The sequence below is a fragment of the Cricetulus griseus genome, chromosome 5 (genome assembly GCF_003668045.3).
Source record: "Cricetulus griseus strain 17A/GY chromosome 5, alternate assembly CriGri-PICRH-1.0, whole genome shotgun sequence".
In the NCBI taxonomy this organism is placed as follows: Eukaryota; Metazoa; Chordata; class Mammalia; order Rodentia; family Cricetidae; genus Cricetulus; species Cricetulus griseus.
In genome coordinates this window covers 26,596,123-26,609,262 of record NC_048598.1, presented here as the reverse complement: position 1 = coordinate 26,609,262, position 13,140 = coordinate 26,596,123, and the positions used below count along the sequence as shown (strand labels likewise).

The 13,140-nt window shown below is 41.1% G+C and overlaps 1 protein-coding gene across 13 annotated transcripts in view; it reads right to left on the bottom strand.

The window, feature by feature from the left end:
- Positions 1 to 3,980: 3,980 nt before the first annotated feature.
- Pou2f1 (POU class 2 homeobox 1) overlaps positions 3,981 to 13,140 on the bottom strand; it is a 136,841-nt gene continuing 127,681 nt past the window's right edge. For 11 of the 13 annotated variants that reach the window (XM_035444896.1, XM_035444897.1, XM_027417122.2 and 8 more), the window contains one exon: positions 3,981 to 12,810. In XM_035444896.1, coding sequence (XP_035300787.1) covers positions 12,500 to 12,810 — 311 coding nt within the window. In that variant the 3' untranslated portion in view covers positions 3,981 to 12,499. The remainder of the gene's footprint in view (positions 12,811 to 13,140) is intronic. The other 2 variants (XR_003485644.2, XR_003485645.2) reach the window with 2 other exon arrangements.

Genomic DNA, 13,140 nt, shown 5'->3' with positions numbered 1-13,140 from the left:
GTAACAACTCTATGTAACTTCCCAGTTCACCAAGCCCAATTAATAATGTATAAAAGACTAAAATTTGCACATTGGCTTTTTCAAAACAGAAATCCAAGTCCATCTATTTAAAAGACCTTTAAAATTAAGAATTCCAACAACAATCCTGCCCAGCATATATAGAAAGGCCATCAATGTAACCCAGTCTCCAAGGGGCTGTCCACTCACCTTGAAGGCTGAGGCTGAGCTGTTTAGTGTGCCTCAAATCCAGGCCTCATTTCAAGATCAGCTGAGTAAAGATGGCTGCAAAATAAGTTTGACCCAGTTCTGTTGAGAACATGTCTCTTAGGAATAGGGGAGAGTTGGTAGCGAGCTACAGGGCAGGTGATCTCACCTGCAAAGGAACTACAGAGAAAGCAAGCTTTGAGAGACCTGAGCAGATGTGCCCAGAATTGGGGAACCAGAGATGCTGGGAGGAGTGCTCCAGATCTGAGGCAGGACTCCTACCCTGCCTGAGGCCTGGCAGTGACTCTAGCGTTACCATGATCTTCCATTCTGGATACAATTAGTTGTAAGACACTATCACTCGCTTCAGAGGGTTTAAAACATGTTAAACATAATCAGTCCTATGTTGTAGTTAAAATGTAAAGCCAAGTGACTTAAAAAAAAAAAATCATGGGGGCTGAAGAAACGGTCCATTGGTTGAGAACACTTCTTGCTCTTTCAGAGGCCCAGGTTCAGTTCCTGGTCTTGGGAATGAGAGCCTCTTCACAGAGAGCCAGGGCACAGGCTCCTCACCTTGTCTTGCAGGGAACTTCTTCCTGTGGGGCCTTGGGAACAGCTGGAATATAGCTACTTTATAAAAGGATGGAAGGGTCACAGTCTCACTCCTTCAGAGGTATGTCACATGGGGTTTGCTTGCTAGAGTCACTGTCTCTACCAAAGAGAATGTTAAAATTTTGAAATTGCTTAAAAATAACTTTATAGACTTATATGCAAGACATAAATGTTAGAAGGGAAAGAATGGAAAGGGCCAAGTTAATTTGACTTAGGAGCAAAAGGGAGGGCACTTTGTCATTTTGAGATGGGCTCTTGGCAGGATAATGCCTGTCAAGGGACACTTCTCTCAGTGGGAAGTTTTAGGATATTCCTCTTTCCTTATGAAATCAGTGAGTTCTATGAAGTGCCAGATGTCAAACTGTCTCGAAGGCAGAGGTGCTTAGCACGTGCACAGCAGGGCCAGAGAGGCCAGTTCAGGGTGTATCTCCTTCAGAGGATCCTCTCCCACCACCCCTGGATCAGGGCCTGGTAAGAAATGCTACAGGTACCTGGGCCTACAAGTCAAATGACTGAGCCCACAAAGAGTTCAGTTCAGTCCCAGTCAGCAGTCACATACACAGTGAGACGAGCTTTGAGGAGTTCCCTTGAAGGATCAATCAAGGGCCAGTGTTTGATCATATAGAGCAGTCAGGTCTGAAGGAAACTACAGATACTCAACTCAGGATTCCACTAACCCCACTGAGGGTCTGGGGAAAGGAAACACAGTGACTATAGCTCACTAAGGAAGCCAGAAGGTTAAGTGTGAGACTAAGGTGCTTAGATTCTGAGGTTCCTAGGAGGACCTGTGGGGAGAAATGATCTGGAAGGTCCATGTGAGTTATCTGTGGCAAATGCCTGTGTAAAGCATCCAGAATACCAAGGCAGCAACCTCACAGAGACACAGACAATGTGAAAACACTTGGAAAATGGTTTAATGTTTTACAACAGAAATTGGAACTGTACAGTTACAGTAAGTTTAATATATATATAAAAATTACAGCAGACAAATGCATCTACACAAACCCACCATTTCATTCTGATTCACTGGCACCCACACAATCTCTCCCAAAGCCCGTGGCCCCTCTGGCAATCCCAGAAGGGGGAATGACATAAAGGGCACTTTTAAAGAGACAGCACCACTCACAGCCCCCACCACTTCCCCAGGCCTCTGGAGATCAGCTAATCCCCAACAAGTACAACTGCTTGTGTTTCAGGTTTCCCAGGGGCACAGATAACAAGGGCCAGTGCCCCGAGTTACCAGCTGATTTTTATAAAATATTTCCGGAGGAGAAATGGCTACAGACACTCTGGGGCAGTGAGGCTACACAATAGCCACCCACTGCAGTCACCTTAAGGAGAAATGTAAGAGGACATCCAATCAACTACTCAGAAATTGTCACTGCCTCATTACTGCTGCTGGACAATTCTGGAAAGAATCATGTACATCATATTCTAAGTTTCCACAAAGAACTCAAAGTCACATTTTAAAGTACACAAAATAATATATTTTGGGAGTTCAAGGTGCCAATTCCCCTTGTGTTCCTCCCTTGACAACAGTGGAAAAACACCCCTGAATCAATATTAATTAAAAAAAAGGGGGGGGGAAGTGGGGAAGTTAAGATATTTAAAGACAGAAATAAACATCTTTAGAAAAACACAATCACTGTCTCTTTAAAACCAGACCCCAGCTGGGCGTTATCAGTGACTCCACACTCAAGTGGACATTGTGGAGATTACTGAATAATATGTACACTCAGAACCTTTCATTTTTATTACGAACACCTAGGCAGTGAAAACTGTTATGTTAATACATACAGACACACCCCAAAACATACAAAAATACTATTATTTCAAACTACCAAGAATAGGACAGCGCAAGTATTTCATGCTATGACTTTAAGAGCATTACACTGAAACAAACAAGAAGGTAAACGACATTTTTTTTTCTTTTAATATCCTGGAAATATACCAAAATATACATCTAAGCTTTGGAATTATTGAGGTTAGACTAATGCAAGTGCTGGGTAATCGTACTTAGTACACAAGTCTAAGGTTCTGCAGGAAAGAAATTGTCTTTGGTATCTGCATCAGGCTAATATTATTAACATTTGGATTTTGCTTTGGGATAGAGCTTGTATGACCCTAGAACCAAATACCCTCCCTCCCCCAATCAACTGAGATTAAAAAGATCCATGTAAAAATCTCCTTCATTTGCAACCCCCCACCCACCCACCCTAAGTTAAAAAGTCACAGGCATCTACCTAGCACAAAGGTTATGAAATACAATGCATAGTTGCACAGTGGTGCTGCAAAAGGAAATAAAACTACAAACAAGGAAAGAAAAGTCTGATAATCGCTCTGTGTGTTTCCTCACAAATGGACAGCCACTTCCAAGCAGTTCCAGTACAGAAAAGAGAAAGAAGGCTCAGAAGGGCCCCTCGGGTGTAAACCCAGCCCCAGAGGTGAAAGCACCCAGCAGAGCAGCCAATCCTGTGCCAGTGTCTTCAGCATCCCCAATCTGTGGAGTCCCTGGCCATCCTGCAGCAACTCCCAGCTCTAAGGTGCTGTGCTAAGCTCTGGTGATGACCCTGGTTGCTGTTAGTTGAGTTGTGGTGGTGATGGGGTTTTGGCTTTGGTTTTAGAAAATGTCACATGCCAATATTTTTTTATGCATTATGCATTGCATGTTCCACTCACAAACTGGCAAGAGTCAAAACTACTGAGCAGGCACCTGAACAAAAAAACTCTCAACTTGGAAAAAAGCTTGCTTGCCCTTTTGAGCTGGTCAGGGGTATCCTCACCTGCCCTTGAGCTTGTCTCTAAATGCCAGGACACCACAGACTGGATCGAAGCCGAAGACTTCCCTTTTCTTTGGTTTTTTTGTTTGTTTTGAGTTTATACAATCATTAAGAAATCTTTGGTTTTGGCTGGAAATGGAAAAACAAAACAAAGAAACCACCCTCCCCTGGCTTATAGCAGCAGTGTTATGACCTGACCTGGTTAAGCTTTTCATTTTTCCCCCCAACGTTGGGGGTGGGGATTACAAGTTGAGAACTACATTCAAAGAAAATGTTGAAAGGGCCAGGGATGCAGCTTCCAAAAAGCCCACTGGATATAAGATTGTCAAATAATAATTATAATAATATTAATAATAAACTTAAATATTTGGCTTGGTTTTTTTGTTTTTTTTTTGTTTGTTTTTTGTTTTGGTCATGTCACACAGGAAACAAGAGAAATGTGTATGCGGCAGTCAGCTTAAAAGAACCTTTCGTGTTCTTTCTACCAAGTCCTGGCAATGAGCAGGACCCCAAGGCTCCAGAGGGGAAGGGTCAGCCTTTGACCCCACTTGGAAAAGGCAAGGACAGTAGCTGTTGTGGGTCTAGCAGTTGGAAGTATGGGGCAGATCTGGGAGAGGATAGCTGGCAGTGCTTGAAGGCAAGGTGGTGGGGTGGGGGAAACACAAGAGACCAGAGAAGATCCCTGACAACAAAACAAACAGAAGATTGCAATTTGCCCTCAGTTTGTAGTAGCTTCAAAGCAAGACATTCAGAGGCTTGGGGCAGGGGGGCTGTCCCACCCTAGGTGACAGGTCTTATGATGCTATAGGCCAGAGTTCAATGCTGCTGAGAAGAGGGAGGGCAGACTTGGCAACTCTGTAGGGTTGAGAGAAGTTAAAGCAAAAGTTACTTAGTCACGAGTTAGAAATGAGGTATACGGCAGCTCCTGGACAACTGGTGGGCAGAAACCCCACACTTACTCACCTAGCCTTGACTACTACCACAGAGGAGAGGAATGACTGAGGCTCACTCTGGGAAGAGGGTCCCTCCCTCAGTGAGTCCTCCTGTGGACTGAGTAATGCACACATTCCCGTGGAAGCAGAGGTAAGGAGTGGAAGAAGCCTCTCACCATCTGGAGACTCCATTTGCCATTTACTGTGTAAAACCAATGTTGTAATATGGTCACAGTCTTGGCAAACACGTCATCCCCATTCCCACATGGTTTGCAATTTTAAACCTAACCAGGCTAGCACTAACTAGTTCACTTCTTATAAAGCGTGTGTATTCTGAAGACATGGCCCCCAGCCAACCTACCACAGTGCTCCTAAGCGACAGTCACACCAGTGTGGGAAAATGTAGTGCATTTCCTCTTGAATTTTCAGACCCTGAGACTCTCTCAGGACTGGATGGGCATGGACTGCACATTTTATCTAAGGAGATCACGTAAGGAGCTCCACGCTTCTTGTTGAAGTAGCACTGTAGCCAGCTATCTGCCTGGAGACCTGGGATACAGCAATGGAGATGAACACCACTGCCAATTTAGCAAAGAAGCTTTGAGTTGTTTTTGTGAGGTTGTGGTTATGTTAAACAGTGGTGAACGAGTAAACAAAACATGGGAAAACTTTACAGCAGACCTCAGCTTCACTCCTCCCCCAGTAAGTAAGTCTGGGGTTGTTAACTTCCTGACAGTGTCCTGCGTTTGAACTGGAAGATGGCAAAGGTAGTGGAGTCCTGTGCAGTGTGCGCAGACACAGGGATGCAGAAAAATCATAAACCGTTTCCCTCCCTGAAGCCGGCAGCCTCACTTTCACAGTGGAAATGATGTTCATGTTCATACATTGTTTTCCCACAGCATGTTTCAAGTGCTCTTATTGTTAACATCCCTATTACCAGATAAACCTACCTAATGCTTTGAAAAGTCACACAACATCAACACTACTTTTACATGTCAGAATAACAAAGTTTTCATGAAGTTTAGCAACCTGATCACGTTTGTTGGACTATTAGTACCTTGTGTCTTTTCCCTCTCTCCCCATCTACATTATCAAAAGTATGCCTCAACAATGAACTTTTTAACTTCCCAGAGGCCATAACCTAAAAACATGGTAGAGGAAAACAGCTCTACAGGAGAGTAAGAAAATAGCATTTGGCTTTCATGTAGTCTGCTCTTCATAACTGCATATTGACTGTTATATAACAGGTTGGACTAGTTTTATTTGTAAGGATTAGATAAAGGAAAATAAAAATTCTATTTTTTGCACTTCTCAAGTTTCTTGCTCTGCAAGAATATCAATGTAATGCCAAGCGATACAATCCATGTTCAAAGAGCAGCAGGGAGGCATAAAATCAATCTCTTTCCAAAGCCAGAATGGCCAGTAAGATATCTTTCAAAAAGTAAGGAAGGAGTGAAGGAAACAGGAAGAGCGACAAGGTAAAGCTTTCCCCAGCTTTAGCATTTTGCTCTGTCCTCTGACTGTTGGGAAAGCTTAACAACAATCAACAGTACAGCAGTGTCTTTGGTATCAAAATCAAATCTCACTCAAGTTCTGTGAGATAGTTACTTAAAAAAAAAATAGTTCGTGAAATATAGTTTGTATTAGAATTCAGAGAGCCAAGAAAGTCTGCCACAGAATGAGGGCAGAAAGGTTTTTAATTTTTCCCTAAACCAACACAATTTCTCACTTCTTCCATCTCATCAACCAATCCTTAAATGCCACATCTTGTTAGAGGTGCCAAGTGTGCGGTTAGCTTTAAACTTCTTGATTTGATTTTCCTTTGCTTGTGTTTTGGTCTAGACAGAATTATCCTTGGTACAAGAAAAGGAAATAAGGTTTAAAACATTGGGATACTACTAGCACAGTGTTCACTAACATGACAGAGGATGACTCATTTCACCTTAATTTTCTGAGACCAATATGTATCACTTACCTCTCCAAGTTCCTTGGGTATGTCTCTCTGTCTGTCTCTTTTCATTTGCACACTTGGACATGCACACCCTATTCCTTTGCCTAGGCTTTAGTTATGTACAGAGGTAATGGGTCATCAGGAGAGGCTGGCAGGTCTGGGGGCCGGGGGGGAGGAGAAGCAGGCAAGGCAGCCACAGACACAAGGGTTGTAAATCTGCCCTTGGGCACCCTGAACCTACTGGACACCCCATATGTCACCTGCACGCTTCTGCACACTGCATATCAGATGACAGAGGCCTCAAACCCCCATCCAACTACAGGGAATATCAAGTTTCCTTTGGCAAGACAGATATAAAGAAAAACAAACACATACGAGCAGTATTTTCCTTCTAACATAATCAATTTCTCCTTTCTCCCATTGCAACCCTCCCTAACCCTATAAACAGGATCCCAAATACTTACAGCATCAATCATGTTATCAACCATAATAAACATTAGTTCAACTAAATACTACAGCTAGAATTATTTCCACTATTTATAAAGATTTTTTTTTCTTCTACTTACTTGGTTTTTAAGTCTAAAGCCAGTTCTGCAACAATGCTAAGCTGTGCTGAGGTATTTTATGAAGGTGCTAGAAGCTGTTGCCCACGAGCATTGTTCTCACAGATTAAGGTACCACCATTCAAAGAGAAAAAGGAGGAAAGAGACGAGAGGTCCAGAGCCCAGAACTGACACACAATTCACTCAAGCTCACCGATTTTAGTAAAAGCCCCAAAGCAGAGAAGTCACAATAAGGAACTACTTCATGAACAGAATGCTGTAGAGGTCTTAGACACAAAGCACTGGGTGCTGGGTGCAAACTGGACAACTTCCGAGGAAGAGGTTCCCTGCCTCCTGGCAGAAACTTACTTTTACTCCCATGGCTGAAGAAGAAGAGGAGGGAAAGAGGATACCATCATCCTTTAAGAATGAAAGCAACTTATTTCTGCTTTTTCTATTCAGGCCTGTGTATACATGGTGGGTGCCATCATGTAAACCTACAATGGCTCTTAGTTTCAGAGAAATAGCAAAGAATTATTTTTTCCTCCTTAAAATTGAAAATATTAAGAAAGTCTTAGTTTTCTAGGTATCTGAAAACAATTTCAAAGTAGCCAGGGATCTCTTTATATGAAAAATATAACATGGTAAATGCTATTCATACTCACAAATCAAAGTGAACTCATAACGGTTATGAATAAATTATCACATCAATTATTGCCCACTTGGATAATTATGCGTTTAAGGTCTTTTAGTAATTTCCTCCCATTAGTACTGAAGTATTTAATGTTTTCAGTTCTAATAAGTACACTTTATATTCATCAACTTCAGAAGCCAATTTAAAGTTTCTGACCAAGCTCTTCTGCGGAGTTGCTAAGGCCCTTCCTTCTGTTTTACCAGTGCTCAGGTTACAGCACTGTAACATTCCTCGGGGCCAGCAGGAAACTGCTGCACAGTGGGGCAGCATTTCTATCTGGGGAGGAATAGGTGTTTCTTTGCCTTCTATTTCAATGACCTTATTTCTCTATTGGTCAAGGAAGATTTGTGAGGATGACGAAGCTTGAGAAGAACTTCAGACTGTGAATGATAACATTTTTTCTAACATAATATCTCTATATTTACAAATGTACCTGATGTTTCCAGCAAGTTAAATATCATCATTTAAGATGAACTGAAATACTGTCAAGCAAAAACCTGTGCTTCTGGATAATAAAGAGATTATTTCCTCTATCTTCCCAAATAATTGAGGGATAGATAATAGACACAATAATATTAAAGAGGTATAATTGTGCTTTTCCCCTAAAACAAATTGAATGATGATATAGAACATATTGGCAAGATGATCACACCCAAAATCTTTCTGAAATTGTCCCTTTAAGAAATTTTGAATACAGCTTATGAAGTATAAATAGGTTGGTCCTACACAAGATGAAAGCCAGATTCCTTTGGTTCCATTCTGGAGTAATAAGTTACATCAACAGGACGGTAATGTCTTTCCTAACAACAGATAAAAGGAAGTTAATGGGTAGGAATAATGTTTCCTCATTCTAAGAAGCTGCCTATAAGACTTCAGAGACATTCAAGCTAACAGCACTCTACTGATTCCTAGAACAGTAGCACTGTTCTTGTGAGAAGCCAAACAGATCTTCTGTTGTCATTCAGATTTACACAGGGAATAAATAAAATTTATGCCAAACTGTATCACTTAAACAGGATTAAACAATTACATTCATTACTTTCCAGGGAGGGCCCATTATCACAGGCAAATATAGTATCCCTAAAAATGTATTCAAAATTAGTCTTTGGCTTACAATGTATTAACTAAATCCAGAACTGAAATAGAGTGTGCATAAATGTCAAGGGGAAGAAAAGAAAAATGAAATTAAGGGGCTGTAACAACCTATCTGGTGTTTCTTCTGGAAATGCAGAAACTCAACTGAATGCCTTTTATTCAAATAACCCCTTTAGTTTCTAGACCCCCTCATAAAAGGCAGGTAAATGTTTTGAGTCTGAGTACTTTAGCTTCAAAGATAATTCAATCAATTTAAAAACATTTGAGAGCTTTAAAAAGAAAAAAAAAAAAAAAAAGTGGTATCAACTGAAAACTGGCCCAGGTGTTTGTGAAGCGTCGAATGAGGCTGACAGAGGGACGGTGACGGAAGGTGACTTTAAACTCAACACCCACCAGCAGGTGTTAGCAGTGTGTCATGTGTACATGTAGAAAGTACCTTCATCTTACACCATAATTTTGAATATATGAAAAAGGAGAGGAAAAATTAAAGTCCTTTGTCTAAAGATTTTTTTTCTTCTCAATACAGCGTTTATGCTGGTTTTAAGGTTTATCCTTAAATGAACTATATAAAAAGGCAGCATTCCTTTCGCAAACCAACTAGAAACTATAGACAAAGGGGGAACTGACAAACCACTGGACTGACATTTAAAGCTTAGTATCATCTTTAAAAAAAAAAAGTCTGTAGGGGAATCTTATTTAGGAAAAATATTTTTTCACCCTACAGGACTAAATAAAACAGACTTTCTCTGTCCTTTTTAACTCCCTGGGCCAGGTCCCTTAAGACTCTAAACTTCCTTTGGTAGCAATTTTGGGAATTAATGCTGTAACTTCTAATCTGGTATGGTGAGTAATCAGCATCTCTCCCTGAATTCTTCCTCCTAACTTCATCACTCCCAAGGGAGGGACTCTCTGCTAGGAGCAGAAACAGTATTGATAGCCCTATAATCACACGAACAGACTAAGGTTAGAGTGTTAAGTCAAAGTAAAAGATTAAGTTAACAAGAAAGAAAGCTGATGGGAAGAGAGAAATTATTAACTGACACAGCCATTCTATTTACACACTGACCTAAACAAACTAGCTAAAAATCAAGGTAATGTCTGCCCAGAGGATACAATTTACCAACATAAAAGATTAAAAACAAGCAGCAGCTTTCACATAAAATTAATCAAGAAAAAATGAGTAAGAAATTGTCAGTAGCATCTATCTCCTCAATGTGTCTTGAACTGCACATCATACCTAGTCCGTTAGTACAGCAGCTTGCTAAAAATTGACTTTGGTTCAAGCTTAGTTTAAAGAACAACAATAACAACAACAAAAAACCCCACACCATACAAAATAGGTGGATGAGCATTTGTTAGTTTCCCTGCTTGAAGTTCACTGATTTTTTTAGAGTGAGTTTAGGAAAAGTTAAGGGTAAGAGAAATTAAGGGGTAAAAATATCTGGGAAATAAACAAAAGGAACTAAAGAAAAATTTAAAGGGGGACCAAAATGTTTCTGACCTTTAATATTAATGACCCCCGATTGAATCACAAAGAAAGATATACATTTGTGTCTGGGTTACTGCCTTTCTGAGCAACAGTGCAGAGAGACGAATGCCCAGAATCCAGGTTTCCTATGGACACAAGCAAAGCAAGCACCTCAGACACCAATGGGCACCCTAACTCCAGTAAGGGCAACCTAGATGAACATCACTGAAGTGTCCCCGTCATTTGTGAAAATTCTGGTACAGATAGGATAATAGCAGGGTATTGTCAAAGGGAATTTAATCTCTCAATTACCCTCATCCATCTTCATCCATTTTCACAAGCTCTTCCTTTTCAATGGGCTCATTTATGTAGTCTAGAAACACCCTGAAAACAATTACAGGAGCAAATCACTTTTTTACATCAAATAAGAGATGTGTGTCGTCAGCAAACCTACCTGGCTAGCAGGGGTATAACAAACCAGGAGACACCAACAGGCTGTCATGTGCCTGCTCAGCCTTTCTCTGAGGTTCTATAGATCCCTTCCCCAGCCAGGAAAGCATCTCTTCCAGTCAGAGAACTGAGGAAAATCTGAGGCTTGGAGGAGCTCATGAGCCACTCAGCAAAGTCACAGCACGTCTGTGACCTTAGAGCAGAGGTTCTCAACCTTCTTAATGCTGCAACCCTTTAATAGGGTTCCTCATGTTGTGGTGACCACCCCAATCTTAAAATTATTTTCACTGCTACTTCGTAACTGTAATTTTGCTACTGTTATGAAATGTAATGTAAATATCTGATATGCAGATTATCTTAAGTGACCCCTGTGAAACAGTTGGTCACTCACCCCAAGGGGTGGAGACCCTCAGGTTGAAAACTGCTGCTCTAGAGGAAAAGGTGGCAAATTCAGACTCTTTATATTGACCTCTTTGGGCTATGTAATTAGGAGAAAACAGTCTAACAGAATTTCTTTAGAAAACAAAGCAGAGAATTGTTTCCCAATTTCAGTAAGTCAATTTGATCTTGACTAAGTAAGTCAAAGAAAGTTTGGATGGAAAAAATTTCATAAAATGAAAACAAACAAACAAACAAGCAAACAAATATCAACAGTAGGAGCATTTTTTTTTTTTTTTTTTTTTTTTTTAAAGAAATCAGGAGAACCACCAAGTCAGGTGTCTGCAGTAGTCTTTGCTCTTTGGAACCAAACCCTGCCCTGCAACAGGCACAGCTGTTCCTATTGAAAGTAGCAGAAAGCAGCATTGTTGCACCACAGGGTTCGGGCCTCAGGGTTGCTCAATGGTTAGGGGGTGAGTGAGAGCTACAGTTCAGCAGGAATTCCTTCCTACACAAAAGTGCTCCAAAGGCACCACCTGATGGGGGAGGGGCGTGTGTGGAGTAGGAGTGTTTGCACACACTGCCTTCGGCTTCTGCACCAAGCCTCTTGCATAAGTGGCAAAAGAAAATCATTTTCTAGCACCTCTGTAAGAGTCATCAAGGATAAGGAAACCAGCAAGAACATTCCTGGAAGTTAAGAACGCAAGTCTCCCTTTACCCCCAAACCCTCCCTCCCCACAGTGTGGGAGCTCACTGAAATAGGATCCAGGAGCAAGAGATAAACATGTCCAATATATCTATCAATATATATATATATATATAAACAATAACAGAGATACAGTAATACAGGCCTGCCTAAATTGTACCAGTTAAGAAAGGAACCCCCAACACAATTGTTACGATTATAAACACCTTGTTATGACTTAATGGCCTGTACAACAGACCTATAAAAATGATTTTTTTTAAGGGAAAAAAAAAAAAAAAAAAAAAGAACAAGAAACCCCTTCCTCTATTGGAACTGGTAACCCACCTTAGCTTGTCATCATGACTGCTGGAAATGATAAGTAGTCCTTTCACTTATTTTTGTCTGTCTGTTTTTGATTTTTTTGTTTCTGCTTTTTTTTTTCTTTTAAATTTTTGGTTAGAAAGTTCTCCAATCCATGAAGCAATCCTGAAAAGACATTGTTTTATTATAAAATTAGGCGAACGTTGTCCTGTCTCCATTCTTTTTTTCTTTCCTGGTATATGCATTTTTTCTTCTCTGCATGTCTCCCTCACCCTCACAACATGGTGGGAGGAAGCCAATCACACTTGTCAGGTTTTTAAACAGCTGGCAGCCCATCATACTGCAGTGACGAAGGCCTGTGGCAGCCCAACTCTTGCACTCAGCTGCTCACTGTGCCTTGGAGGCGGTGGTGGTGGTGGAAGCAGCCCCACTGGCAGAGGCTACTGTGAATAGAGAGTTCTGGATGGAGTCAGCAGAGGTGGAGGAGGCATGAAGGCTGGCTGTAGGTGCAGAGTTCCCTGTGGAGGCTGCGGCTGCAGAAACCAAGCTTACTGGGTTGCTGGTGAGCAGAGAGAGGTTTTGAGGGTTCAGGAACAGAGGGGCAGTCACGATGTTGGGAGCTCCTCCTGCATTGGCAAATACCAGGTTCCCAGTTGCATCCAGTGACGTTATTGGAAGAGAACCACTAGAAGCAAGAGCTATACAAAAAGACCCCAGAACAGAAAGAACATTAAACTTCATCCTGGAGAAGCCAAATAACAAATCAGCAAAGCTCTACTCAGCAGCAAAGAGTATACCTCTTCACTGATTATATAATCAAGTCTAATATAATGCTATCCTTCAATTCTAAATGCTATACTGACATGAACTCAAGTTCATAATTTTGAAGCATCTAAAGAACTGAAATGGCAATTTATTTATTTATTTTGAAGATTTTATTTATTTATTATGTATATAGTCTTCTGCCTGCATGCTAGCAGAGGGCACCAGATCTCATTCAAGGTGGTTGTGTGCTGGGAATTGAACTC